General features: G+C 34.7%; 1 protein-coding gene across 1 annotated transcript; it reads right to left on the bottom strand.

Annotated features, from left to right (window-relative positions):
* Positions 1 to 629: 629 nt before the first annotated feature.
* On the bottom strand, positions 630 to 24,597 carry LOC109111808 (copine-4-like). The gene is made up of 16 exons (XM_019124799.2): positions 24,366 to 24,597; positions 21,438 to 21,628; positions 18,853 to 19,032; positions 17,379 to 17,450; positions 17,213 to 17,287; positions 16,639 to 16,722; positions 16,468 to 16,557; positions 11,317 to 11,415; positions 8,947 to 9,033; positions 8,572 to 8,631; positions 7,327 to 7,460; positions 6,813 to 6,867; positions 5,711 to 5,762; positions 4,978 to 5,111; positions 3,563 to 3,799; positions 630 to 2,072 (listed from the first exon to the last, which is right to left on the bottom strand). Exons 2-16 carry the CDS (start codon positions 21,606 to 21,608, stop codon positions 1,941 to 1,943), a joined length of 1,662 nt encoding a protein of 553 aa, XP_018980344.2. The 5' UTR covers positions 21,609 to 21,628; positions 24,366 to 24,597; the 3' UTR covers positions 630 to 1,940.
* Between the last annotated feature and the right edge of the window lie 1,709 nt (positions 24,598 to 26,306).

Here is a 26,306-nt window from a genome sequence, read left to right as displayed (position 1 = left end):
ATTTATAAGGCTGGATGAATTTGAATCTGAGTGTATATAGTGGTACACAGCCTCAAAACCGCCTGAAAAATTAACATGCACAACACACACACACTATATTCATGAAATGGAGATCTAATGGGAGTCCCCTAGCAATACTGTGTGCTTGTGAAAGACATTCGACTTCAGATTTCATTCCCTGCTGTTGTTTTGAATGAGAAATTATCTGCAAAATCACTAACACTAAATAATCTGCTGAATCTTTGACAAATGGACCTGTTGTATATGATAAAGGACATGATCTCTCTTTCTCCTGTTAACCCCTAATCTTGTTCTGGTGATCTGAGTGTTTAATTATACATGATGGAGCTAGTTGAAAGACTGTGTGCATGTTTGTGTGTTTAGACTTGAAAGATTCCTCTGACTCAAAGAGTCGATCACGCCTCCATGCAGGACTCCATTTCTCAAGGTCTTTTGATGCCTGTTAAAGAGTTTTTACACTCAAGCTTGCCTCATAATTTTTCATTTAGTGAATTACAGTATTATAGCATTAAAGAAACTCTGGATCGATATTACTGGGTTTGAGAGACCTGTATGTGTGCTGTGCAAGTGCATCCAGTGAACAAGAGTATCAAAAAAAATAAGCAACAAAAGTGGGAAAAACCTTTTTTATTGGCAACATGCAAAATACAGTCCTGGTTTTGGTAGTAAGCAAGCATACATACACACACGCTCCAAACAGAGGGAAGAAGGAAAGAAAGAAATGTGTAAAAGGAAATGAGAAATGTGTCTAAGACAGCACCAGAAACACACATCTACAATTTCCAAATATCTGAAATGACTTAGATTAGGTTAAGAAATTCTGCAAAATGAATAAAGAAACCTGTAGAAAAGCACAAACAAAACAATGCCTAAATACTGTAAGTACTGTATTCACAGAATCCATTCCACATGCTTTCAAATAAATATGCATTTGTTTATAGAGCTATATACAACACACTTAATTGTATGTAACAATTGTAAGTCATAAAGGCCTCACATAAAAAACACGTTTTAAAATAAATACACTACTGTTCAAAAGTTTGGGAAATTCTTACCAACCACAAACTTTATGCAGGTAAATTAAATAAATCAATAAAATTGTTGCACTTTGGATTATAGGACTAACAGTGTTTACTAACTGAGCATTGGTCATGCACTGGCCAATATCTGATAATCACTTGCCTTCTAAACTATTATGCATTGGAATTTTTATGCTATATTGGACTATATAGCCCTTTTATAGCAGGTCCACCAAAAATAAAAGTAAATAATGTCAATAAAACAAAAGGTAACAAAAGCCAACGCTTATGAACAAATGCAACTTGGAATCAGTCTGGCATCTGAATCTAAAGGAAGACAGTCCAACTGAAGTTTTCATTCTTTCAGCTTTCCTTCTATTTACACAGAGTAGGTGATGGCAGATTAAAAGGTGCTGGCAGATTGGTTTGGTTGCAATGAAAGGAATCTATCCCATTGTTATGTTAAAGGTGCATTCAGTGATTTCAACCACATTTTACACATAATACTTTCTAAAAATGTTTAAAATCATCCGGGTCACGGCACCAATATAACCCCTCTGGTTCTACTCTCCTCATTCTTGCTCCAAGCAGGATTCAAACCAGTGTTTTTAGCATGGGAGGTGGGCCTTCTAATGAAGACGCTAAAGGAGACTTTAGGTCAAAGACCATATTAGCCAGGGTAACCAAGACAAAAAATGACTGAGTGCACCTTTAATATAACTAACAACTGTGTAAAAAATATGGACAGCTAAGGACATTACTGCCCAATGCTATTGGAAACCTGAGTGAAAAAAACAACAACAAGGATGGACCTGCTTGTCGATTCCGATACTGATACAGCAAGCTCTGAAATGATCAGTGAAGATATCTTGAGTTAAGACGAATATGGCAGTGTGTAGCTCAGGGACTGAACGCTCTGGAAGACTCAAAGTTCGACAGGCATTTGGGCTTGATGCCTTTTCCATTGTAGTAATCCACCACTTGATTGGGAACCTCAGCCAGCACACTTTTAGCCAACGCTGCAGGAGAGGCCTGTGTGGAAGAAAAGACGGAGGGAAGGATGAGAGAAAGGAATATAGATGAAATCTCACACTCTCTTGTGCTTGAGTAGGTGATACAGGAGAGGTGTCACTCCTGTTTCACTCCGTCCGCAAAACTGATGGAGGTAGACCAGAGAAAACCCAGCAGGACAGAGCTAAAAATAAACACCTGCACACACATACACACGCTCGGTTTCTCGCCAAAGCATTCGTATCGGACAGCCAACTTCACACCTTCAGAGTTGCGCTATATTTATGAATTGTGTGATATTGCAGAAGTTGACCTGAGGTAGCAGGTTTCCTTACAGCCGTCTTCCAGACTGTGACGAAAAAAGCAAAACAAAGCCCTTCTCTGGAGTTTATTGCACAAGAAGCATTGGACAAAAGGTTCAATAAATCAAATGAAAAACCTGAAGATTTAAATAAGCATAACTACATCAGCAGTTACATAACAACTGAGAAAACATAAACATAACCATTAAAGAATCTGAAGAAACGAACGCAGAGATTTGTCCAAGAAGAAATCATAATAATTATTTTAAAATGATCACAAAAAGAAAAAAAAAAGTAAAAAATTTGTGAAAAACTTTTAGCATTGTGAAAAACTAATTATTTACTGTATATTTGTCTGGGCCATAAAAAGTTAGCACTGTTAGCTGAGTTGCAATCTAATGTTACTATATTGAAATTAATTATGAATCATTTCTCTCCCATGTGTTGCTGCCAATGTGTTCCATTTTTCTTCTCACAGCTGCCATTTTTACATTTACAATAAATAATTTATAAATGACTAAATTAATATTTATGATAATGATAATAATAATAATAATAATAATAATAATAATAATACACCAGGCTTTGTTTCATGAGATTATTTTTTTAAAAAAAAGGCAATTTTGTCTCATTTTAACCCAAAATGGAAAAAAAACTGAACTTTGCATGAACTCAGCTTCAGAGGCAGGAATATTGCTGGGTTAAAGCAGGACAGAATATGCCTAACGTCTCTTAAAAAATGCTTTCATAATGAAGACTGTTCTACATGAATGATTTCACGCTCCTTAATTAAACTAAACACAGGCCTGAAAAATCTAAGAGCTTTGATGTTTTCCTTCCCTCTGTTCCAGCGCCCAGATGCTTGTTACTGGAGCTCAGAGAGACAGCTGTGAGAGCAACGCACTGACCTGAGAGAGGAGAGAGATGAAAAGAAACCCGGATGCCTTCAGATGTACGGCAATCTCTTGTAGTTTGGTTTCGTGACTATGCCCTGACCAGAGTTACCGTACAGTTTCTTAAATCACCAAACAGGCATGAAGCATTTCTCTTCATTAGACACATCTGTTCATTAAGCTTCAACTTGTTAGTAATTCAGGTTTTGCTTTCTATGTTCAAGGTTTCAACAGATCCTGACAGGATTCTTTTCAAATGAATTCAAATGTGAAGAAACTTTTTATTATTTACTACAAGATGCTGTTTTTTACTCACATGTTTGAAGTTGCGGAAGGGCACAAATTGCACAATGTCCCTCAGGACGGGTTCTCCTTTAGGAGAGCGGAGGATTCCATCATCACCGTCCAGCATCTGCATGTCACTGAAATCTGCGCTGCCTATGCCGACAATGATGACGGACATGGGCAGGTGAGAGGCGTGGACGATGGCCTCCCGTGTATCTGCCATATCTGTGATCACTCCATCTGTCAGGATTAGCAGTATGAAGTATTCCTAATGAATGAGATGAATAAAATGTGAAAGAACATTATAAAATTGAGACTCAAAGCCCAATTATAACCAACAAACGGTTTCTTGCTTTATTTTCAGCATACACCACACTATATTGGCCAATTGGGTAAGAAATAAAATTAGATTAATATTTTCAAAGTTATTGAAAGAAGTCTCCTATATGCTCACCAAGGCTGTACTTTATTTGGTCAAAAATACAGTAAAATTGTAATATTGTGGAATATTATTACAATTTAAAATAACCATTTTCTGTTTGAATACTGTATATATTTTGAAGTGTTTTCTGTAATTCTGTAACAAAATTAATACTATGCTCAACTAATAGTAATGTCTTTTATTATCAACGTTGCTTAACATGGAAACTTTGAATTTTTTTTAGGATTCTTTAATGAATTGCAAGTTTATTGAACAGTATTTGATTGAAATAGAATTCAATTATATCATATATTATATATATATCAATTATATCAATATTTTCAATTGATAAACATCGATAATATATTGATAAAAATAAGAAACGCTTCTTGAGCACCCAAAGCACATTAGACACTTAAGACTAGAGTTATGGCTGCTGAAAATTTAGATTTTGCATTTTAAAATATCCTTTTTAAAATATATTGAAATAAAAAGTTACTTAACAGTAAATTGTTATATTTCACAATATCACTTTTTATTGACCAAATAAGTAAATAAACTATTTTTTGAGAACAAGCCTTAACTGAAAAAAATGATTCATTGGATTTACTAAATTGTTTTAAAGGTAAGCGGTTGCAATCAATTTATTTTAGCTACATGTAAATAAACAAATTTAGCTGACTAACTTTCAACCGTATTTATTTATTTTTTTAAATGTAGCTCAAATAAATTGTTTGCAACCCTTGCAATCTAATGCAGTTTGGCTTCTCAAGTGCATTCATGTTAAAAGGATGTTTTAATATTAAATGAGAAAATAAGAAAAAAATACTGATTAAGTAATAATTTTGCTGTGCTCTTCCAAAGCATGTTTTCTATTCTATACACATCAGCAATTTGGGTTGCTTTTATAAAAAGGCAACAGCAGTAAAGCAGGTGGAGTCAATGTGGTGCTGTGCAGAAACTGAGCTCCTCAGTCTAATTAAAGGTGTTCTCTCTCTCTCTCTCTCCCTCTCTCTCTCACTAACCATGGCCTCTTTGGTGTGCATCTCCTCGGAGGCAGAGTCGGCAACTTTCTGGATGATGGGAGCAATATTAGTGGGACCATACAACTGGATTTTCGGGAGGCAGTTCTGATAAGCCTCAACAACACCTTGTATACCTGCAAAACACACAGAGCCGCACAGGTCAATACACTCACTTGTTTTCAAACATCTTTAAGTTCATTTTTAACCTCACTAAATTTTGTAATTTATTTTTTGTTTAAAACAAAATTTGTCAATGTGGTATAATTTTTTCTTTTTTAAATTATTAAGTATTATAAAGTATAAAGTATTATCTAAAAACAAGGCTTAAACAGGTTTAGATGTGTTTTATTTAATTTTATGCATTGACCAATTATCTGTTTTGTAATGTGACACTGAAGGGATGTCATATTACCCATTTCTTTTCAATGCTGGTCATTTACATTTACTGACCTGAAAATGTCAGATTAAAACATGACCTTTGACCTCAGAGATGCATAGAGGTTATATAGAGGGCTTGTTTATTCATTAAAAGCAGAGCACAGCCTCGTTTAAATGTATGAGCATTCGTTAAAAAGTTTAAAAACCTAACATCTTCTGTTTGTCATTGAGTGTGTGTGGGAGATGTTTGACTAATATAGTAGGAATGCACTGGATTCCATTGAACTTCCATTTTGAAAAGGAAAATAAAAAATGTTTGTAAAGGCACAAAGTTATGTACACTTTGATGACTCACCAGCACATTCTGGATTGTCCTCATCAAAATTGACAGCAAAATCATGAGAAACCTGTATTGAGGAGGGAAAGAAGTCACAGCTGAGTGACAAAAACTGAAAGATCAGTGGCAGTGGTGGCAGACTGAGTCCACCCCTTTTAGAAACAAATTCCTTTTTCAAATGGCACAGAGGAAAAGGCTCAATTGATTTAAACTTTGAACTCTGGTGATATTAGATTATGATATTAAGCTTCATATAATGTACTGGAAGAACTAAAACATTTCATTTCTTTATTTTATTCATAAGTTTTTATGGTTCATTTATATTCAGAGTTATTGCAGCCAATGCAAGGGATAAAATCATGCATAAAACATGGAGCTTCCCTGTGGCTCGGACTGCATCAACTAAAATGCATTCTTAGAGTTACATCCAACCACACTGCGGCCGTGGCCTCTGATTGTAACATGGCAACCAATCAGATGACCTGATTTTGAGTGATTGGCATAGATTAGCAGGAATGATGAGGTGATTATTGTAAAAGGGCATCAGCAGTTCATGAATTATTCAGAAATCTCCTGTCAGGTAACTGTGAGAGATTCAGAACACTCTGGTTTCCATGGCAATTTACTGTACTGTATGTGAAATGTCTTGTGGTCTTAAAATCAAGCTACGAATTCAGTCTGTTAAATCTTAGATGAGTCAATCAAATAATAATAACAATAATAATAATAATATTTCATAAAACTTCTGGGCGTCTTACAAATTTACAAACTTAGTCTGTTTAGTCAGTCTTAGCTAAGTCAATTAAATCAATCAATAAATAAAAAAAGAAAATCAAATTATTTTAAAAATCTTAGTGTTCTTTAAAAAAAGAATATTAAAAGGGATTACTTAAATATTTGATCTTTAAGTAAATTTAAAGTCATTTCAACTTTTAAGTATGCAATAGATAACAGTCGAATGAAAACTACAATCACATTAAAAAAGTAGTAATTTTTATTACTTTGACTAATTTGGACTAATTTTCTTTTTTTTTTAATGACAACTTTTCTTTCTTACTGCAAAATTACACAAAACATATAAAAAAGTATAACTAAAAACATATAAAAATAATGAACTTACTTTGAAATCTGGTGGGATTTGGGCTCCAAAGCCAAAAGCGGGAAACATTTTGTCGCTGGAAACAGATCAGAAGCAGAAAGGATTAATGAGCGCACACTGAGCCCCAGAGATGAGCAATGAGGTGAGCAGGGATGTGACATTGTGAGGGGTCAAATATAATTGACTCTGAGCTTAAGTGACGTCTTGGAGCGAGAGAGTGATTGAAGTGTAGAAAGACAATCCTTGACATGACAGCTCTGCATCCTACAGGCGCTGGCAGTCATAAGACTGAATCCCTGATTAATTGGTGCAATGTATAATTGACTGATTAATTGGTTGGAATGTTTGGTTAATTGCCTGTACAGAGAAAATATCTGGTGTAAACATTTTGTGATGGACTAGCTCTGTTAGTAAGCCCATTAAATTTCATTTGGCAAAATTAAAGGATTGACTGTTTGCTTGACTGGTTGCATGATTGATTAACTGATTTATTGGTTGACTGGCTGACTGATTGAGGGATTGATTGGTGGGTCACCTATCGTAGTCCTGGCAGATCTCCCCAACAGCGATCAGCGCTTTGAGGTACTCGTTGGGCTGGTAAGGGTGGATGTAGTGGAGGGAGCAGCTGTTTCGAGGGTCGCCGTTTGAGGCTGTGAAATCAATCGCCACCTGTTAAAATGATAGTTCACCCAAAAATTAAAATTTGGCATTATTTACTAACCCTCATGTTGTTCCAAACCTGTATGATGATTGGATTTCAATGATCCTGATTCATTCAGAATGGTTTTGTGAACTGAGTAAAATGATTCATTGAAAAGATCTGAATCCAAATTAATAAATCATTCATGAATTGGACATTGCTACAAACTTTAAAGGAATAGTTCACCCAAAAATGAAAATTCTGTCATTAATAACTCACTCTCATGTCGTTCCAAACTCATGAGACGTTTCATCTTCAGAACACAAACTAAGATATTTTTGATGAAATTCTAGAGCTTTCTGACCCTCCATAGACAGCCACGCAACTGACACGTTCAAGGCCCCAAAAGGTAGGACTATTTAAAATAGTCCATGTGACATCAGTGGTTCAACTTCAATTTTGCGAAGCAATGAGAATATTTTTTGTACACAAAGAAAACAAAAATAATGACTTTATTCAACAAATTTTTTCTTCTGTGTCAGACTTCGATGCACACTCACTACAGTACCACGACATCAGCAGCATCACGCACATGCATTTGTGATACTTTCGTGAATGTGCAGTGGAGACGGATGCGGAAGAGAAGAAATTGTTGAATAAAGTCATTATTATAGTTTTCTTAATGGTGAACCACTGATGTCACGTGGACTATTTTATCGATGTCCTTACTACCTTTCTGGGCCTTGAACGTGATAGTTGCATTGCTGTTACGGGTTTGAAATGACATGAGGGTAAGAATTAATGGCAGAATTTTCATTTTTGAGTGAATTATCCCTTTAAAGTTTCAGTCTCTGTTAATTGTAACTTCATGGAAAAGAACAAGCAATACAATTCTTCAAAATTTCACTTTAGTGTTCAACACAAGAAAGAAAGTCTTAGGATTTGGAATAAAATTGAAATGAGTAAATAATTACAGAAATTTGATTCAAAGAATACATGATGTATAAACATTAAAGACATGCAGCTAGAAACTAAACCACCGGAACACAATTTACAAGATCCAGGCTATATTGACTCTTGCTATCAGCGGAGTTCGTTTGAGCTAAAAGATTAAGATAAATGTCTTCCAAATCTACTTACTGTGAACTGAATTTGACATCCCCCCATGATGTAATCCAGGAAAGAGTGCATCTTAATGATCTGAACCAGAGATAAAATAACACTTATTAAACTGATAGTTTTGGTCCTGGATACAGACTGGTTAACAGATCATTTCAGGTGTACAAAAATACAGTAACCATCATACAACATACCTGTTCACCTACAGTAGCTACTGTAAATATCACTCCACAGCACCCATAGAAGTCAACTATTACACTTGATTTACATGACAGAAAGTAACCATATCCAACCCATTTATTAGAGACCAACAATCCAACAATTTGTTTTTTTAAATATGCACACACACACACAAACATTAGACATGATTAGACATAAAGTGTCGGGAGTCCTCACCTTGCACAGAGTAAGAATTACCATTCCAGAATTTCTGTAATTCTTCTTCTTCACTTGGTACTTAGGATTAATACACTCCCACTGGATCTGTATGAAACATGTTAAATGTACAATGGTAAGAAAACAGTTCAGCACTGCGCCATTCATTCAGCTCTGTACTGAACTCCATTGAACAAGATGAATTGCTTGGGCTTGCAGCCTTGCAGATATTTCATCTGAGGCTGGCTTGTGATGTATCTGTATGAGAGGAAGATGCCCACAGGCTGAGAGGCACAATGACAGACTCAGTATAACATAGTGGCTGCAGTCGAGCCTTTCAGAAAATGTGAAAGTGATTGGCTGTAAGCTGGCGGTGCAGGCGAGACTTTCACAAGCATGTCAGTGTTGATAAGTCACCTTTTGGCCAAGAACAGTTTGTAGTTTCTCCTGTCAGTACAAAAACAGATGTGTCTATCCAAGCCAAACAGTTCTTTATTCGTTTTACATTTCTAGTGTAAATACAATATCTTAGTGATGTCAACAATCCAAAGATCTGCCTCAAATTTGTGATTTACGATGCATGCGCAATTATCTCAGCTTGTTCTAAAGATCTGAAATCAGGTCTTGAAGAGCACGCGAGAGACTGAAAGCATCCGAGTTTCCCGCTGAAAATGAAGCACCTGTTGTGAAACCCGCTAGCAATGCAATCAGCGTGAGCTGACAGACGAGGTATTCCACTGATTAACAAATGCAACGGGAAGCGTATTTTGAAGCCTGTGGACTTTGCTCCTCTGAGCATTCAAGGGGATGATGGTGAATATGAAGTTAATGGAATTTAAAGCAACACAATGACTACTAATCTATACAGCCAGTAATAGATTTCAAATGAGAGAAGCAACGGAACCGAGTGAATTCCTTCAGATGCTATAGACTGATGCAGAAGAGTGTATGCAGCCCAGTAACACTGTGTGTGTGTGTGTGTGTGTGTATACTCAATATGGCCATGTGGAAGTATGTGGACACCTAAACATAACCCACTAGATGGATGTAGAAATTTGCTTCTACTGATACAAAATGTAACCGAATTGATTTACCAATTGTGTCCTTTTTGAAGCAACATATATTTGTATAATTCTAGAACTCTGCTATATATAATGCTTGGCTTACTGGTTTTGTGTGAATCAAATATTTTTTTTTACTTGAAATAAATATAATTCTTTTGAACTTTCTATTTATATAAATATGTTAAAAATATATAATTTTCACAAACATATTAAGTGGTACAAGTGGCACAATACCATGTAGGTTTCAACATTGATAATAATAGTTTCTTGAGCACCAGATCAGCGTATTAAAATAATTTCTGAAGAATCACTCTAAAGACTGGAGTAATGGCTGGTGAAAATTCAGCTTTGCCATCACAGGATAAATTATCATTTTAAATTACATTTATATATATATATATATATATATATATATATATATATATATATATATATATATATATATATATATATATATATATATATATATATAAACTGTAATAATATTTCACAATATTACCTTTTTACTGTATTTTTTGAGCAAATAAATGCAGCCTTGATGGCATAAGACAATTTTACCAACCCTAACCTGTGACCAGTAGTGTATATAAGAGCATAGCAGAGTTTACTTAACAGAAGACATCATGGCTGGTGCCTCAGTCACCCAGTTCATCACTTCAGTGCCCTAAACTGTCAAAACAAGCCACTGCAGTCATCCATCTGACACAGCACAAATACACATCACTCTCTTTCTCACATACGCTTTCTAGTTGCTGCTTTTTCTTTCTTCTTAGTTTATCCCTTTGTGTATCCGTTCACTCCTGCTCCGTACAGTAACACTAATTATTCTCTCTGTCTCCCTGCAGGTAATATTGTGCCCATGGTGACAATAGATCAGAACGCTGAAATTTTTACAAAGGCTTCATGTGCTTAGAATTAAGACTCAAAGGTTAAATTTTGGCCTCATCAGGCCACAGAATCTTATTTGAATTTCCACAGCCGTTCGCCAGTCAAGATGTGATATGAGGTTTTATTAATGAAGGCTTTCTTCTTTGCACATATCCATAAGCTGGAGTTATGAAGTATGTATGCTATTGCTCTTACTCAGCTCCATGTGCTTCAGGATATATTCAGCACTTCAAAAATGTTATAATGTCTTTGCCCTTCTTAGATGCCCCCCCCCCCAAGAGTCTTGAATCTTAGTATTGCTTCTTGCTAATGCAATGGGTGAGCAATCACAAAAGTAAACCACTGAATTTTATTAAACTGATTTCTATTTTCATTTTGACAAGAGTACTTTGTGTTTGGAAGCAGGGTGTTTTCTGACTGTGTGTGTGTGTGTGTTCACCTGCTTTCCATCCATGGCCGCCTTCATCTCCTTGAAAGTGGTTTGAAATTCTCCTATGAAGTCATGTTTGCCATTTGAATCCCAGTCCCATACTGTACACTACAACAAGAAAAAAGACATTAAAACTTTATATGTTTATGATACAGCCCAATAAATGAAAACATAATAATTGCCTTTTGACACACTAAACCATCATTATCCTACATCTCTAATATACTGACCCACATGCTTAATGCAGTAAATAAATCCGTGAATTATTTTAGCTTTGCGCATGAAGGTGTGAGACTTCAGTCCCTAAAGAACTGTGATAAATATCCTGTGCTAAGTAGATTTCTATAGCAGTACTAAAGGTCATATTGTCTTATACACACATACATACATACATACACTCACACACACGTATACAAACGGAAACATACAGTACATACAAAAACTCATGCAATAATTCTGTTTATGATGCACCTGCAAAAATTAAACAAGTTTGTTTTTCTTACCATATCAGCAATTTTATTTTCTGGTTTTAGTTTAAGATTAGTTAGACTGATAAAGGAAAAAAACTATTTTGCCAACAGCATGATATAAATACATTTGTTATTACTTTAAACACAATGAACACGTGAACACGTGTCCAAATACCAAGCACTGAAATAATTAGTAATGCCACAAGAGCAGGCAAAATGAAAACGGCATCAGCTTTTCTTGCTACAGGGAGTCCTTCATTTAGAAGATCTTTTATCTAGCTGCTGAATCGCTGCTGAATCTGGAACAAGCTGAGGAGTCTAAAGTTTCAAGAAGCGATAAAGGATTGTGAAGGCATTTACTAGTCATACAAATGTAAAGACGAACTGCAGCAGGTCATCTTGTTATCATAACAACATGTTGTTGATTTAAAGATTTAACACTCTCATCTGTATGCTGGAGCGTGTGTGTATATGTGTCATTGTGAAAGTGGGTGTGTGGCAGGAGTGGCAGGAAGAAATCACACTGTAGCATTGCTGCTAATGAATCATTGATGCCGAGACATAAGCGGGTGGTAATCAAAATTTGAAGGCCATTTAAAATATTAATACAGAGATGCTGTGGTTGACTTTTCAGCTGTAGAAGCGAGAACCAGCAATAACTCAACATGCAAAACTCACACCTGCTTCTCTTCTCTGTAAAGTTGGGAAACATCCCCAAAAAATGGATGTGAAAAAAAAATAGCAAAAAAAAAAAATAGCAAAAAAAAAAAAATTATAATAATTTAATTAAAAAAATAAAAATAAGCTCATAAAATTAAACATTATTTTGTAAATCTTTTATATTTTATTGATTGACTTTAATATGTTGTGAATATGTATCTTTAATTATATGAACAATGAGTAAGTCAAACCAAACTATAATGGTTCCCAGTTTATTTTGAATGATTTTAAAAAAACATACACTGAGAAAACTGCATGTACATGCACTCAAAGTTTTCCTAACTAGATTTAAAATGATAATTGCACAGTTTTTGTTGCTTTTGGGCCAGTTCTATCAATATTTTCAAAGATTTCATAAAGTGCTTAAATGATAAATGGCCATATCAAAATCTGCATAAACACATTGTTTACCACGATGACAAATAAAACATAACTCACATATGTAAGTTAAATCACGACTGTACGTTCAATAACTCTTTTCTCGGACAGCGGAGACCAGGACTAGAGCCCCAGAGACAGATCCCCTGTAAAGACCTTGTCTCAGACGACCACCAGGACAAGACCACAGGAAACAGATGATTCTTCTGCACAATCTGACTTTGCTGCAGCCTGGAATTGAACAGCTGGTTTCGTCTGGCCAGAGGAGAACTGGCCCCCAACTGAGCCTGGTTTCTCCCAAGGTTTTTTTCTGTCACTGATAGAGTTTTGGTTCCTTGCCGTTGTCAACTCTGGCTTGCTTAGTTGGGGACACTTCATTTACAGCGATATCGTTGACTTGATTGCAAATTATTGCACAGATACTATTTAAACTGAACTGAGCTGCATGATGGCATCACTGAATTCAATGATGAACTGCCTATAACTGTCATTTTGCATTATTGACACACTGCTTTCCTAATTAATGTTGTTCAGTTGCTTTGACGCAATCTTTTTTGTTTAAAGCGCTATATAAATAAAGATGACTTCTCTCCTTCTAGAAAAATGTTATGACATAATTTGCATAAATGGGTTTATGCAATTGTATCATGCTATACAACAGATGGGGCTCAGATATGGTTGAAAAAACAGAGAATTTTTCCCCAAAAAAACAGCAGAGTGATTGTGAGCTCACAACATAACATGAAGGTTTAACTGCCTTGTCACTGCAGCCAAACTGCAGTGGCTCCATAACTTTGTGAATCTGAATTCAGTGTGCGTTTTCACTGCAGAGACATTGCTGTCCGTGGTGCATTGAGTGTAAAGAAGTCATGAATATTAAACAAACCAGTTCATGTTTATTCAGAGACATGTCACCTTAAATAACTGTTTTCCCATCTGTCTGACTATAGATGTCCTTGACTGTCCAACATCACCTACAAATATTTGGACTAATATTTTGAGTATTTTAGATTGAAAATGTCTTTTAACCAGCTTTAAATGAACATGTTGCACAACTGCTCATTCGGCCACTTAGTATAATTGCCAAAGGCTTAATTCAAAGTGGCTTGTTTCCAAGCATTTAAAGCATTAGTTAATTTGCTGTAAGTGGTGGTTATTTTCAAGTGAAGCTGAGAGCAGCAAAGTAAAATGCCAACATTGAGCTGTTCAAGCGATTAAGCTCTCAACTAAACATATTCAGACATCAGCTCTTCATTTTGCTCTCTTTGTCTCTTTCTTGGCCCGTATCTTTCACTTTCTCTGAAATGTCACCTGCACAGTATGTGAACGTTTTAGAAAGGCTTTACTTCCAAACAGCTTTTGCACAGAATTTTAGGGTGGTGTGAAGACTAAATCTCATCTAAACTCTGTGCCCTTATGAGAATACAAAGAGAATCATCTTTAAAGACATATTATTACGATACAGGTATCCTATCCCCACTTCTGAGAATCTTATACCTGCAGTGCTGAGATCTGAATGTGTGTGTGAGACAGAGAGAAAGAAATAAAGGACAAGGAAAGTAATACGATCTTATGAGTGAATAAGCAAACACACACACACACACACACACACACACACAAACTTATTGCTATTAAAAAGTAGTTAAAGGGTGGTACTACACACACACTATATAAATGGAAGAAATATTTCAATGCTGCAGTTTCATTGAACAACTGCAATGTATCAACACCCTTTCATAAGTAATAAAGACCTAGAATTTGAAATATTGGAGTTGTTTGAAAAAAAAAAGTATTAATAAAAATGTATTCGCCGATTAATGTGCTCCAGATTAATAAAAATGTATTAATATAAGTCTGCTTACAGTACAGTAACTTGTTGTTTGTTTGCTTGTTTTTATTGCCATACCAGCATATATTGCTATTTTCATGGCAATGTTAATGTATTTTAAAAGAAATAAAAAGTATTAACATAGAGTAACAATGAAAAACAGCATCTGACTCACATCATTGTGATAATATTATTGAAGATGTTTAATTTCTATATTTGATAAGAAAGAAAGATTATTCCTGGTCAAATGTTTTTGAAAAATTGCTCAGAATAGTTTGTGTTTTCATTTCAATAAATATACTTTGTTAAATAAATGCATATTAACAATTGAATTTTAATATTTAATCTCACAAGTATAATATTAATTATTTTAATATATTTTTAAATGAAATGTATTCCTGTGAGGGCAAAAAAGCCATTATACCTTATAATATGAGATGAAGCATTTCCTATTATTATTAATATATTAATATTGTTGTGGAAACTGTGAGACATTCTTTTTAGCATTCTTTGATGAATAGAACGTTTTGAAAGAATAGTATTTATTTGTAATACATTATTTGTAACAATGTACAAAATGTAAATGTCACGTGTGATTAATTAAAAAAAAAATTCTTAATAGAATTAATATATTAATTATTAAGAAAAATCACTGACCCCAAACTTTGAACAGTAGTGTACATATCAAAAAAACAAAAGAAAACAAAAAATTCATTTGCTATGTTACAGGGATACTCCACCCCAAAATGCAAAAAACCTTGACACTGTTATTTATTTGCCAGTCTATGGGACAGTCTCAAGCCTCCAGGTTTTCATCCAAAATATCTTAAATTGTGTTCCTAAGACGAATGGAGCTTTTACGGGTTTGGAACGACATGGGGGTAAGTGATTAATGACAAAATTTTCATTTTAGGGTGGAGTATCCCTTTAAATACAGAAATATTACTATTATTTTAGATAACACGTCAATGAATAGTTTTTAATCATCATAATCATATAGATTTTAGGTTAAAAATAATATCAATGTATACTTTAAAGGAAATTAAAAGGCCTGTAACTTCATTAGTTAATTTTATTAAGTCAAGTTAGTTAATAAAATACTGAATGCAAAATAATTATAAAATAACTTACAAAAGTATTTCATATCAACTATCCAAATAACCTTATTAAAAGGATTTGAATGCCACAGCACATACAGTCTAATCTAATTTTCTGATCCCAAATCTGTCATATCTTTGAAAATAACAGGACGTCTTGCTCTCTGTAAAGCTCTATAGTGTTCTTTTTTACAACTGGACCCAAAGACAGAAAGTTCTCCAACCCACGATGACTGTATGGGCATGAATGGACTAAAAGGCAGTAACATCAATTTCTGTCGTTGGTTCCACCATGTCTGTTCCTCTCAGAAAACTGTCAGGGCCCTCCAAACAGCCGGGCTCCATTTACCCACTCAGTAATTAGCTCACTATGAAAGATGTCAGCTGCAATGGTGAGGCAGAATGGATAGGACTGCCATTACATAAATCTGCCAAGATGATTCTAATCTAATGTGACCAAATGGTCACGCTGAGACCAGAATAAAGAGCAAAAAAAAAAAAAAACTATGCTGACATAAAAGCCTCATATGGAGCAGTATATCTTTCAAAGAGATGATTCACTGCTTTATGTCAGAAATAGCTCTCTAGTTATCATTATAGCATGCAAATGGTTAGGATTTGGTTTATGATAAATTTATAGTGCATATAGTCAAAATATCTGTCTTACCTTTAACTCTCGCTCATGGTGTCCACTGCAGAGTGTGTTTAAAGAAACTTTGAATGATTTCCAGACAGGACTGAGATTGTTCATAATGGTCTGTAAGCAGAAAAATACCAGTTAACACATTTTTTCCAAATATGTATTTCATATGCATTTGTGTGCAAATATCACTCTCACCTCTGTCCTGTGCACCAGTGATGCTGTGCCATCATCATTCACTCTAAAGATTTCCAGAAATGGATCCGACTTGCTAAAAAAGTCCTAAACATAGAAAGCATCACACTTATTCTTTTTTGTAATGTAAATGCAGCATCTACAAACATAAGTGTTCTGGAAGCTCTTTTGCAAATCAAAATCATTATTTTTGTGATTGCATTTGGTGGGACTAGCAGTGCAGAAATTACACAGTTGAGCTTTAATGAATTTTTGATTGATTCATACATCAATCCCAGGCACATTTATTGCGTAATGAATGGCCTGTCCCGACTTTCTCTCATTTACAGACTATAACTGAATGCACATCGTTTCTTGTGTTTCTAAATAGTCCACTGTGTATTTTAGACTCAAAGCTGTCTTCATTTTGTAAAATTAAAAAATAGCAGTATATTTTAATAAAATAGTAGATGATGCATTGCTCCATTAGAATTTTGGCTACTCATTAAACAGTACCTTTATCAGATAAAGACAACTGTTATTGTTTGCCTCAATATTGTTGCAAAGTGCCTGTTGAGCAATTATCGAGATGTCACACCTTGTCATCCAGTTTCTTGGCACTGAAGGCGAGCTCCACATAATCATCATTCCCAGACAGCTCTTCAGCTGTGACCTGTGATTTCAAAGAAGTCATCGCTGGGGTTATGACAAAAGAGCACACATTTGCAGTGTGAGTTAATTGGGGGTGAGACGCCTGTTCTTACTGTGATAGATGATTTTCCAGCTGTGTTTCCTTGCTTCAGTAAAGCTTTGGACAGTTTTCTCTGTGATACAATCTATGAAATAGAGGAGTGAACATGAGGCAAACAGATACATCACACTTGTAAACCATAACAAACCTTAATATGAAAGACTTCTCCTTATAGATTTTGGTGTTTTATCTGTATTTTAAATTACACATTGTGTTGTGTTTGAATATTCATAAATGTTACGTACAATGTTAAATTACCAGTACATTTTTCATTTTTCTTTCAGTGTAATCAAAATTAATTTATTGCTTTGTGCTCTTATTTAAAAAAAAAAAAAAACATATTTGGCATCAGACTTATGGTATTTTATGCATCACAATGAAATAAATGCATTTGATTTCATTAGTATTATTTAGCATTATTTATGAAGGAATCTTTTAATGTTTTGAGGTAGTCAAAAATGGTTTTAAAGATTTAATGAAAACAAAAGATGAAACAAAGTTAAAATAATTGATAATAATAATAAAAATAAGAATAATGATTTGGCAGCACCAAGATATGCATTGCCACAAGGAAGCAGACATATTAGAAATTATATTAAAAGTTATTCTACTTCATGAAGAGCATGGATAATCCACAAGCCAAAAGGTTTTTAAAATAATTTTTGGATAATTTCACTGATAGAAAGACCTACATATGTCAAGGGGGAAGTCGTAAGGGGGAAGTCATGGCCTAATGGTTAGAGAGTTTGACTCCTAACCCTAAGGTTGTGGGTTCGAGTCTTGGGCCGGCAATACCACAACTGAGGTGCCCTTGAGCAAGGCTCCGAACCCCCAACTGCTCCCCGGGTGCCACAGTGTAAATGGCTGCCCACTGCTCCGGGTGTGTGTTCACGGTGTGTGTGTGTTCACTGCTGTGTGTGTGTGCACTTTGGATGGGTTAAATGCAGAGCACGAATTCTGAGTATGGGTCACTTGGCTGTATGTCACGTCACTTTCATAAACCATGTATCAAATATGAGACCTTTACAGCATCAAAATAATTTTTTCTATTATCTCAAGTGAGTTAATAAGCTAAGCCAAAGCTTAATGTAGAAGGTAAACCACATTCACCGACAAGGCTATTTACACATCCACATATTTTAAATGGTAACATTAAATTTCTACTTTGACCAATTAAAGAAGAGGAAAAGAAATGCTGGAAACAAAATCCTTCCAAAAAAAAGGAACTCTCCTTTTCTCAAGTCTTCTTTACCCTCTTATGTTCCTTTATATACTGCTGGTTGAAGACTTGTTTTATTATAGACTAGATAAAAAGAGTTTGGAGTAATAGCCCCTTTGCCCACCAGGCACCTTTCTGCTCCAGTGAGCTCTCTGCAACCCTTTTGAATCCAAAAATCCCTCTCATGTACTCATCCTCTCTCTCACGCACTCATTCCATTCACCAGCTTTCATCTTCCCTACTGCGCTTCTGTTAAGTGTGCATTCACCTGTCCGAGTGTGCACTCCATGGCACCCTGGAAGTCAGCCTCTTTGAGTCCATTATGGTTGCTACTGATGTCATGCAGCTCAAAACGAAGGCGCTGTACTTCCTCAAAATAGTAGTCCACGGTGAAGACTTTGGAGAAAACCGGACTGATGCTGCTGCGAATCACCTCTGTCCGGTCCACCTGGAACCAATCAGAACACGGCAACTGTTACACTCCAGCCCTGCTGTTTTGATTTAATACACATTTCAGGATTTCTTCACAAATATTCTCCCCTGAGATCAATGACATCCTATCCTGTCCTATTACAGGCTGATTGTTTGGATGATGGCAAGGATTTTCCCTAATCCAGTTCATATCCTAAATCAATTCAGTTCACATTCAGATTCATCTCAAAGCAATGTCAATGACCCTTAGCTGAACAGAGCTACAGAACAATGGGGTTATTGTACTTAAAGCTTAAACTGAATTTGTGACAGGTTATTAGTTGCATTACAATAATAGCAAACCTTTTAAAATAGTACTAGACTCAATCCAAAGTATGTGGCATCAATAATTTAGTGAATCTGATGAAGCCTGTGAAAAAATACACAAAATGTGGAGTCAGTAAGATTATTACATTAATACTTTTATTCAGCAAGAACATATTGTTTAAAAGTGATAGTAACGACTTTTAAATTGTTAAAAAAGTATTTCAAATAAATGCTGTTCTTTTGAACTTTCTATGACAGAATTAAGCAGCATAACTGTTGTCAGCTCTAATAATAATAAGAATGTTTCTTAAGTAAAAAAATCCAAATTAGCATATTAAAATGATTTCTGAAGAATCATGTGACACTCAAGACTGGAGTAATGGCTGGCAGAAATTCTGAAAATGCTGAAATTTGTATATATATATAATGTATACGTTCATATACAGTGCATGTAAATGTACATAAATGTATACACCATCAGTATACAGTACATCACATTAAACTGCTTTGGTACGCATAAGAGACATCTTTCAAAAACATTAAAAAAGCTTACTGACCTCAAAGTTGATATGATATTATATTATATGATATGATATATGATGTGATATCACATATGTGTATGCCAAAGGGATATATAATTTTGAATTGAAAAAAAAAAATCAACATTTTGCATAAAGGCATTAAGCCTAAGATTTTTTATTGCACTGTGAAATTATTATCAGAATAATTAAGCACATTTATATTTCATTGCTTCAGTTCTCTTATTACAGTAATGCACTACTCCCATAATATATAATAATTTTTATTGTATAGCAGTAAAATTTTTATTTTTTAAATAAAATAAGCATAAAATAAAATCTAATAGTATCAGTAAAATAATCAAATCTGGTAAAACAATCAAATTGTAGCATATCAATTTCAAGGGATAGTTTTGAATAATGTTTGTAGCATAACATTTTGGTTACTGTTGACTTCCATTGTACTTACAAAAAATGCAATATTTCTAAAAAACAATTTTTAAAAAGTCCACAAAAGGAAGAAATTCATACAGGTTTGGAACAACATGACAGAAATTATGACATATTTGTCATTTTTTTGAGTGAAGTATCCCTTCAAATATATATATATATTTTTGACATATGACAGTAACAAAAATATGAAAATGAGACTTTTGGTTGCTTTACAATGATGGACAAAAATGTAGCAAGAATGCGCTTAATTATCTTGAAAAATGCAAGCCATCTTTATGGTTCTAAAAACCTAAAAGTCTTCTAAATATATACATTAAAAAAAACATAATTACCCATTTAAGTGAAATATGAGCAGGACATTTTCTTGACAGGTTTTGTGAGATTTTCCTACTGCTGGCCTTCAACCCACTTATACGATTTCAAACACATCACTTTTTTTTAACTTCAGTGCTCACAGCTGGAGTTCAAATGGCACTGCCTTATTAATTATGAATTGTACCCTTAACCGTGCCAAGCAATGCCAGAAACAGCTGTTTTGTGCTGCAACTGAAACCTTTCACAAATACCTAGCAAAAACCAAAAGGCCACTTCACTTGAGTTTTTGCAGCACTGCACGTCCTTGTCTTTGGCTTTATTAGCGAGGCACAAGACAGCGTGACAGAGTGCTTTCTGTGATCTAACGCACTGTTTTATATTGCTTTCACATCACCGCATAAACTACAGTCTCAGAACACTAACAGACATACACACAAGCAGAAAAACACACAGTTCAATAAAGAGAGCCAGTTCTCATGCACTATATAACAAGCTTCTGTTCAGTCCAGATAAGCTTTTGTGAAAGGATTATTACTGAAGTACAGTATGCTTGGAAACTTACAATAACACCAGAAGTTTGCAAAAAAATTCACTACATGCGTAGCAGTTTCAAAGTGAGGAAAGGGAGTTTGTGATCGGAGGAGATATCTAGGGTATGATACACAAACAGTTGTTTCTTTGAAATTATGTATGAAAACATCCATTGTAAACTGTTATAAAAAGTGCACGTGATAGATTTTGTTTTTTCATAGGTGAAAATAAGATGTTCCTTCATGAAAACCATCATTCTGTTTGTGCTAGAGAAAACAAAACCCGAACATAAACACACCTCAAACCACTGTCCATGGGACTGCATCTTGAGGACAACACAGGGGTCAGGCTTGGACAGAGCATCTCTGTCAGATATTCCTTTACAGGCCACACGGAGCTCCACTTTTGTCAGACATGGGCTGTTGAAGAGGCCCAGCGTGGTGGCAGCAGACTCGTAGATGTTACTCATTTTAAGTTCCCGCGTTCAAGCTGTGAAAAAAATAATAATAATTTTTTAGTTAAAACGTTAAAGCATGACAGTAGGATTTTTTTTTTAAAGAAACTAATACTTCTAATTAGCTAGGATGCATTACATTGATCAAAAGTGACAGTAGAAACTTTTACATTACTTTTTACATTGCAAAAAAATGAATGTATCATGCTTTTCACCAAAATCAGCATCGCAATAACAAAAAAAATGTATCCTGAGCACCAAATAAATACAATTTTTAAATATCAATGTTTTACTATTTATATTTATATCAATTAAAAATATGTTCAAAGAACCATGAAAAATAATGCGTCATGGTTTCCACAAAAATCAAAATGCAGCATTAATGACATGCTTTTCCAGCAATAACACAGACCTAATTTGACAAAATCCTAACTTTTCACTTTTCAAAGACAAAATGTATTATAACAATGTTCTGTAGTTCTACATTGCAGCAAACATACTTGTTAAACTTGCAAACAGTCCAAATGAATGCAGTGCCTAACTTCCATGCACAATCACCAAACATGAATTGCATTAAAAGATATTTTATTTTAATATCTATTTTTTTTATATTGTTTTTAATATATTATTATTTTATTATATTTATGTTTATTTGAATATGGCATCACAAAAACCTAAAGGCTGAGAGCAAGAGTGTGCTTTTTTATCAGTGCACCATCTCCAATCTAACAAAACTGGCCCACTTTTAGTTTGTTCGCGCACCGGTTACCTTAAGAAGAGGTTTCTACCTCATCTGACCCTTAAAAAATGCTTTCACCAGTGCAGTGTCATGGTTGATTCAGTTATATTAAATAACATTTCTGAACTTCACCAGTTATGTTCAGATGAAGCACGTTTTATAGGTTAGCTGACAAAACATTTTTACACTGTAGTCTCTGGAGGACGGCAGTCCTTGAAATAATTTGAATGAAATCATTTTGAATAGACAAGTTCGAGCATGATAAGTGTGTTGATTAAAACAGAAGAAGGGTGATTTGTTAAGTCAGAGACACTGATAACGTTGCTTTATAATGAAATTGCTCTTCAGTCAGGCACCATGTGGAATGAGCTCAGCGTCGTCCCCGTGGGAGAGACTCCCTGGAACACAGAGCGAAGCGCTGACCCCAATACTCTGAGACCATACCACAGAGAACGTGTATCTCTGTGTGTTACTCAATTATTCATGCCCCCAGCTTCATTTGAGTGCCACATTTTTGTTATCATTATTGTTATTTTTAGATAAAAGAGGCTGACGTGCCGTTACTGCCGGCTGAAACCCTTCAGAGCCTTCTAGCCCTGCAAGATGGACAAAACTATTGCTAGCAACCCCTAGGAGTTCTTACAGTAAGCAATCCTAAGCGTCCCACTTTGGTGCAGCATTTTAATGCACCTGGCCAGGTTAACTGAGGTGAGTGCATGTGAATACTGTACATGTACTGTTGTGCCCCGTGTATTTGCATTGCGTGTCCTGAAACAATCCGGGAAAGCATGGAGTTTTCTGCAATATGATGAATAATCAAGTGCTCGTGTGCAGCATGGTGCTGGAAAGCCTCATGTGGACCAGTGGCCTAGTTTTCATGATGTTAATTTAAGGTATAAGTACATGGAAAACAAATGCAGATCTATCCATATTATGTAAATAAATATATATTACATCAAAACCTTTACAAGCTCTCACCTCTTCACAGAAAATTTATTCTAGGCAACCACAGCTAAATAAGTCCAATGAAGGAATCATCAATAATCATCAAAAGCAGTGAATAAATAGTCTACTAACAAGGGCTGACCAAAACTTCTGACTACTTAAAAGTAAGAAAAGTGTAAAAATAAACAAAGTGTCCAGTGTGTGACAATAAACAAAAAGACAAAGGAAGGTTCAAGATGATAGATAGATCATTTTATCTAGTAATTTATTATTTATTTATTTATTGTATTTGATATGATTTAATTTTTTTTTTTTTGGGGGGGTCATGAATATTCAGGATGTTTCCTTAGGGTTGCTCTCATACCTAATTTAATTTAAGCATAGAGATGTCACATGATAACAAAATGCTTCCTGGACATTGTTTTGAATAGGTTTTGCATGTTTTTTGAAACAAAATTTTTTTGTTTTTTAATGATATTTTAAAACAAAATATACTCGCTTTAATGCAGGCTATATTATTGTAAACTACTTGCATCATTTCCTTATTCAAGAATTTCTGTCATTCAGTGCGGTTTCTTTTTAACGTTTTGTTTGTTTCTTTGTTTGTTTGTTTTGTTTGTTTTTGAGACTTTTTAGCTTCATATAAAATATCAGAATGGCTTTAATGTAGAAACTGAAGTCAATCACAGATAAGATTCATTCAGATGTTTGTACGGAACGCATTTTTAATCATTTTTATTTTAATATATAAAATGATAAATATTAGATTAACCACTTACGATCTTGTAATCGATTGTGTAGTAGCCTAGGCTACAGATAATATTAGAGTAACGTTTACTATGCGCACAATCAGAGGTACCATAATGGGATTCAAACAATACAAGTCCGAAATCTGTTTTTTTTTCTTCTTTTTTCAAAAACACTGCTGACAGAGCAATATTTCTACTGTAGATATAAAATGTATCCATAAATGTACTTATTTGGCCTCGTATGCACTGAACTGTGAGGTAAAATTGTTATTACATCAATGCGTAAAACATCAAATTCAGCGCGTCATAATATTTTGCTATTAAAGGGATAAAACTTACCCACTGTTTAAATATTAGAACAAATCCCACGTGACGCCAGAAAAAAAGTTCCTCAGTGTTAAGATCGTGCTGAGAGCAGTTTATGCACTGGACTCATTTTCCATCCGATTCCATGTCCCAATAATCTACGGTGATATAAGCAGCTCCATCGGGTTTAGCGTTAAAGGTGATGGATAGTCCGACCCGCAGTCTCCTCTCTCAACATAAGAGCAGGGCAGGCGCGCGCACTCCGCTTAACTTCACTGTTTAATCCTCAGCTGTGAGAGCTGGAGAGGAAGAACAGGGTGCGAACGCAGTGTAACCCTGCACTCTGGTGGTTGATTCTGTAAATTACAATTGGTGTGAGATCTGGTGAGCAGTGACTTGGTGGATGCGAGCAGGGCATTAGTCAGTGGGGTAAAGGGTTGGAATGATTCCTGGGGCCCAGGTTGATTCCAGTGGGACTTAAGAATGATCCAGTATTATTAAATGTGCACTTTTCTATTTTGCTGCCTAGTCTGGCAGTCTTGCAAAAGTTTGCAGAAGTATTCAGTTCAGATGCTACTGCAGAAATAATCGATTTCTCAGTCAGCCATTATTAATTTATTCCGTGAGCAAAAGCACTCAATAACACGTATTAGTTAGATACAGTGTGTCAAGTGATCTCAACATGTCTGCCATCATGAGGTGACTCCATGCAAAACAACTTGTGCTGCTACTGATGTAACAAGCATCTTCAGCTTGAGGGTACATGAATCGTTTCTTTTTCAACTTCTCAATGAGACTTTTAATTATATTCTATTCTAATTCTATTCTATTCTAATCTAATGTTTTCTTTCTTTCTGTGATGATTTTACATGTCTAGTGTCCTCACAATTCCCTGGGGGTCCTTGCACAAAACACTTCTTTGTCTATCAAATTAATACAGTGGTTTTGTTCTGAGTTTGCTCATATTCATCGCATGGATTAACTGAAATTGAATTGAGATGCTTATAATTCTATTCTATTTTATTATAACTTTTTATATTTAACTGTTTTCTATTCTGCTCTATTCTAATCAATAACTATATTCTATTATATTCTATTCTGATATGCTTTGATTAAGTGTTTCAGTGTTATTGAGACTTGATTTATTTATTTGTATTCATGGATGGTTTGAGAGGCATATAATTATATTATATTATATTAATAATAACTTTGTTATATTTTATTATTTTCTATTTTTGATATCAAATGTGCCAATAAAGTTGGTTCTATTCTATATTATTCTGTTCCATTATATTCTACAAAAATAAAGGTTCTAAAGGGTTCTTGCAGTGATGCCAGAATAATTTTCAACGAAAAAAGAAAAAACAATTCTCAGTGTGAAGAACATTTTAATAATCTAAAGAATATTTTTCCTTTATAAATACCCTTTGTTCATTATAAAGATTTAATGGACATAATAATGGAACCATGGATGATAATCAATAGCCTTTTTCATGATTCTGTTCTGTTCTATTCTATTCTTTTCCGCCTTGCACCTTCCATTACCATTTTTAAATCGAGGTTGAAAATGTATCTTTTCTCTTTAGCATTTTAATTTCACTTCATTGTTGTTTTATTCTATTATATGTCTTGTTTGCTTCTTTTTTGTGTTTCCTTTTCTCTTTTAATTTTATTTTACATTGTTTAGCACTTTGGATAGCTTTGCTATGTTCAAATAATTTTCAATGAAAAAAGAAAGAAAATTCTCAGTGTGAAGAAAATTTTAATAATCTAAAGAATATTTTTCCTCTATAAATACCTTTTGTGCAATATAAATATATCATGGATGTACTAATGGAACCATAGATGCTAATAAATAGCCTTTTCCATGATTCTATTCTATTCTGTTCTATTCTATTATATTCTATTCTATGAACCTGAGCTTCGGCGGTGATTGCGGCTCGCAGTGGTCCACGCCCAGCAGAAAAGCAGCGC

This window comes from Cyprinus carpio, chromosome B19 (assembly GCF_018340385.1).
Source record: "Cyprinus carpio isolate SPL01 chromosome B19, ASM1834038v1, whole genome shotgun sequence".
In the NCBI taxonomy this organism is placed as follows: Eukaryota; Metazoa; Chordata; class Actinopteri; order Cypriniformes; family Cyprinidae; genus Cyprinus; species Cyprinus carpio.
The sequence above is the reverse complement of the archived record's forward strand: the minus strand, read 5'-3'. Positions and strand labels throughout refer to the sequence as shown.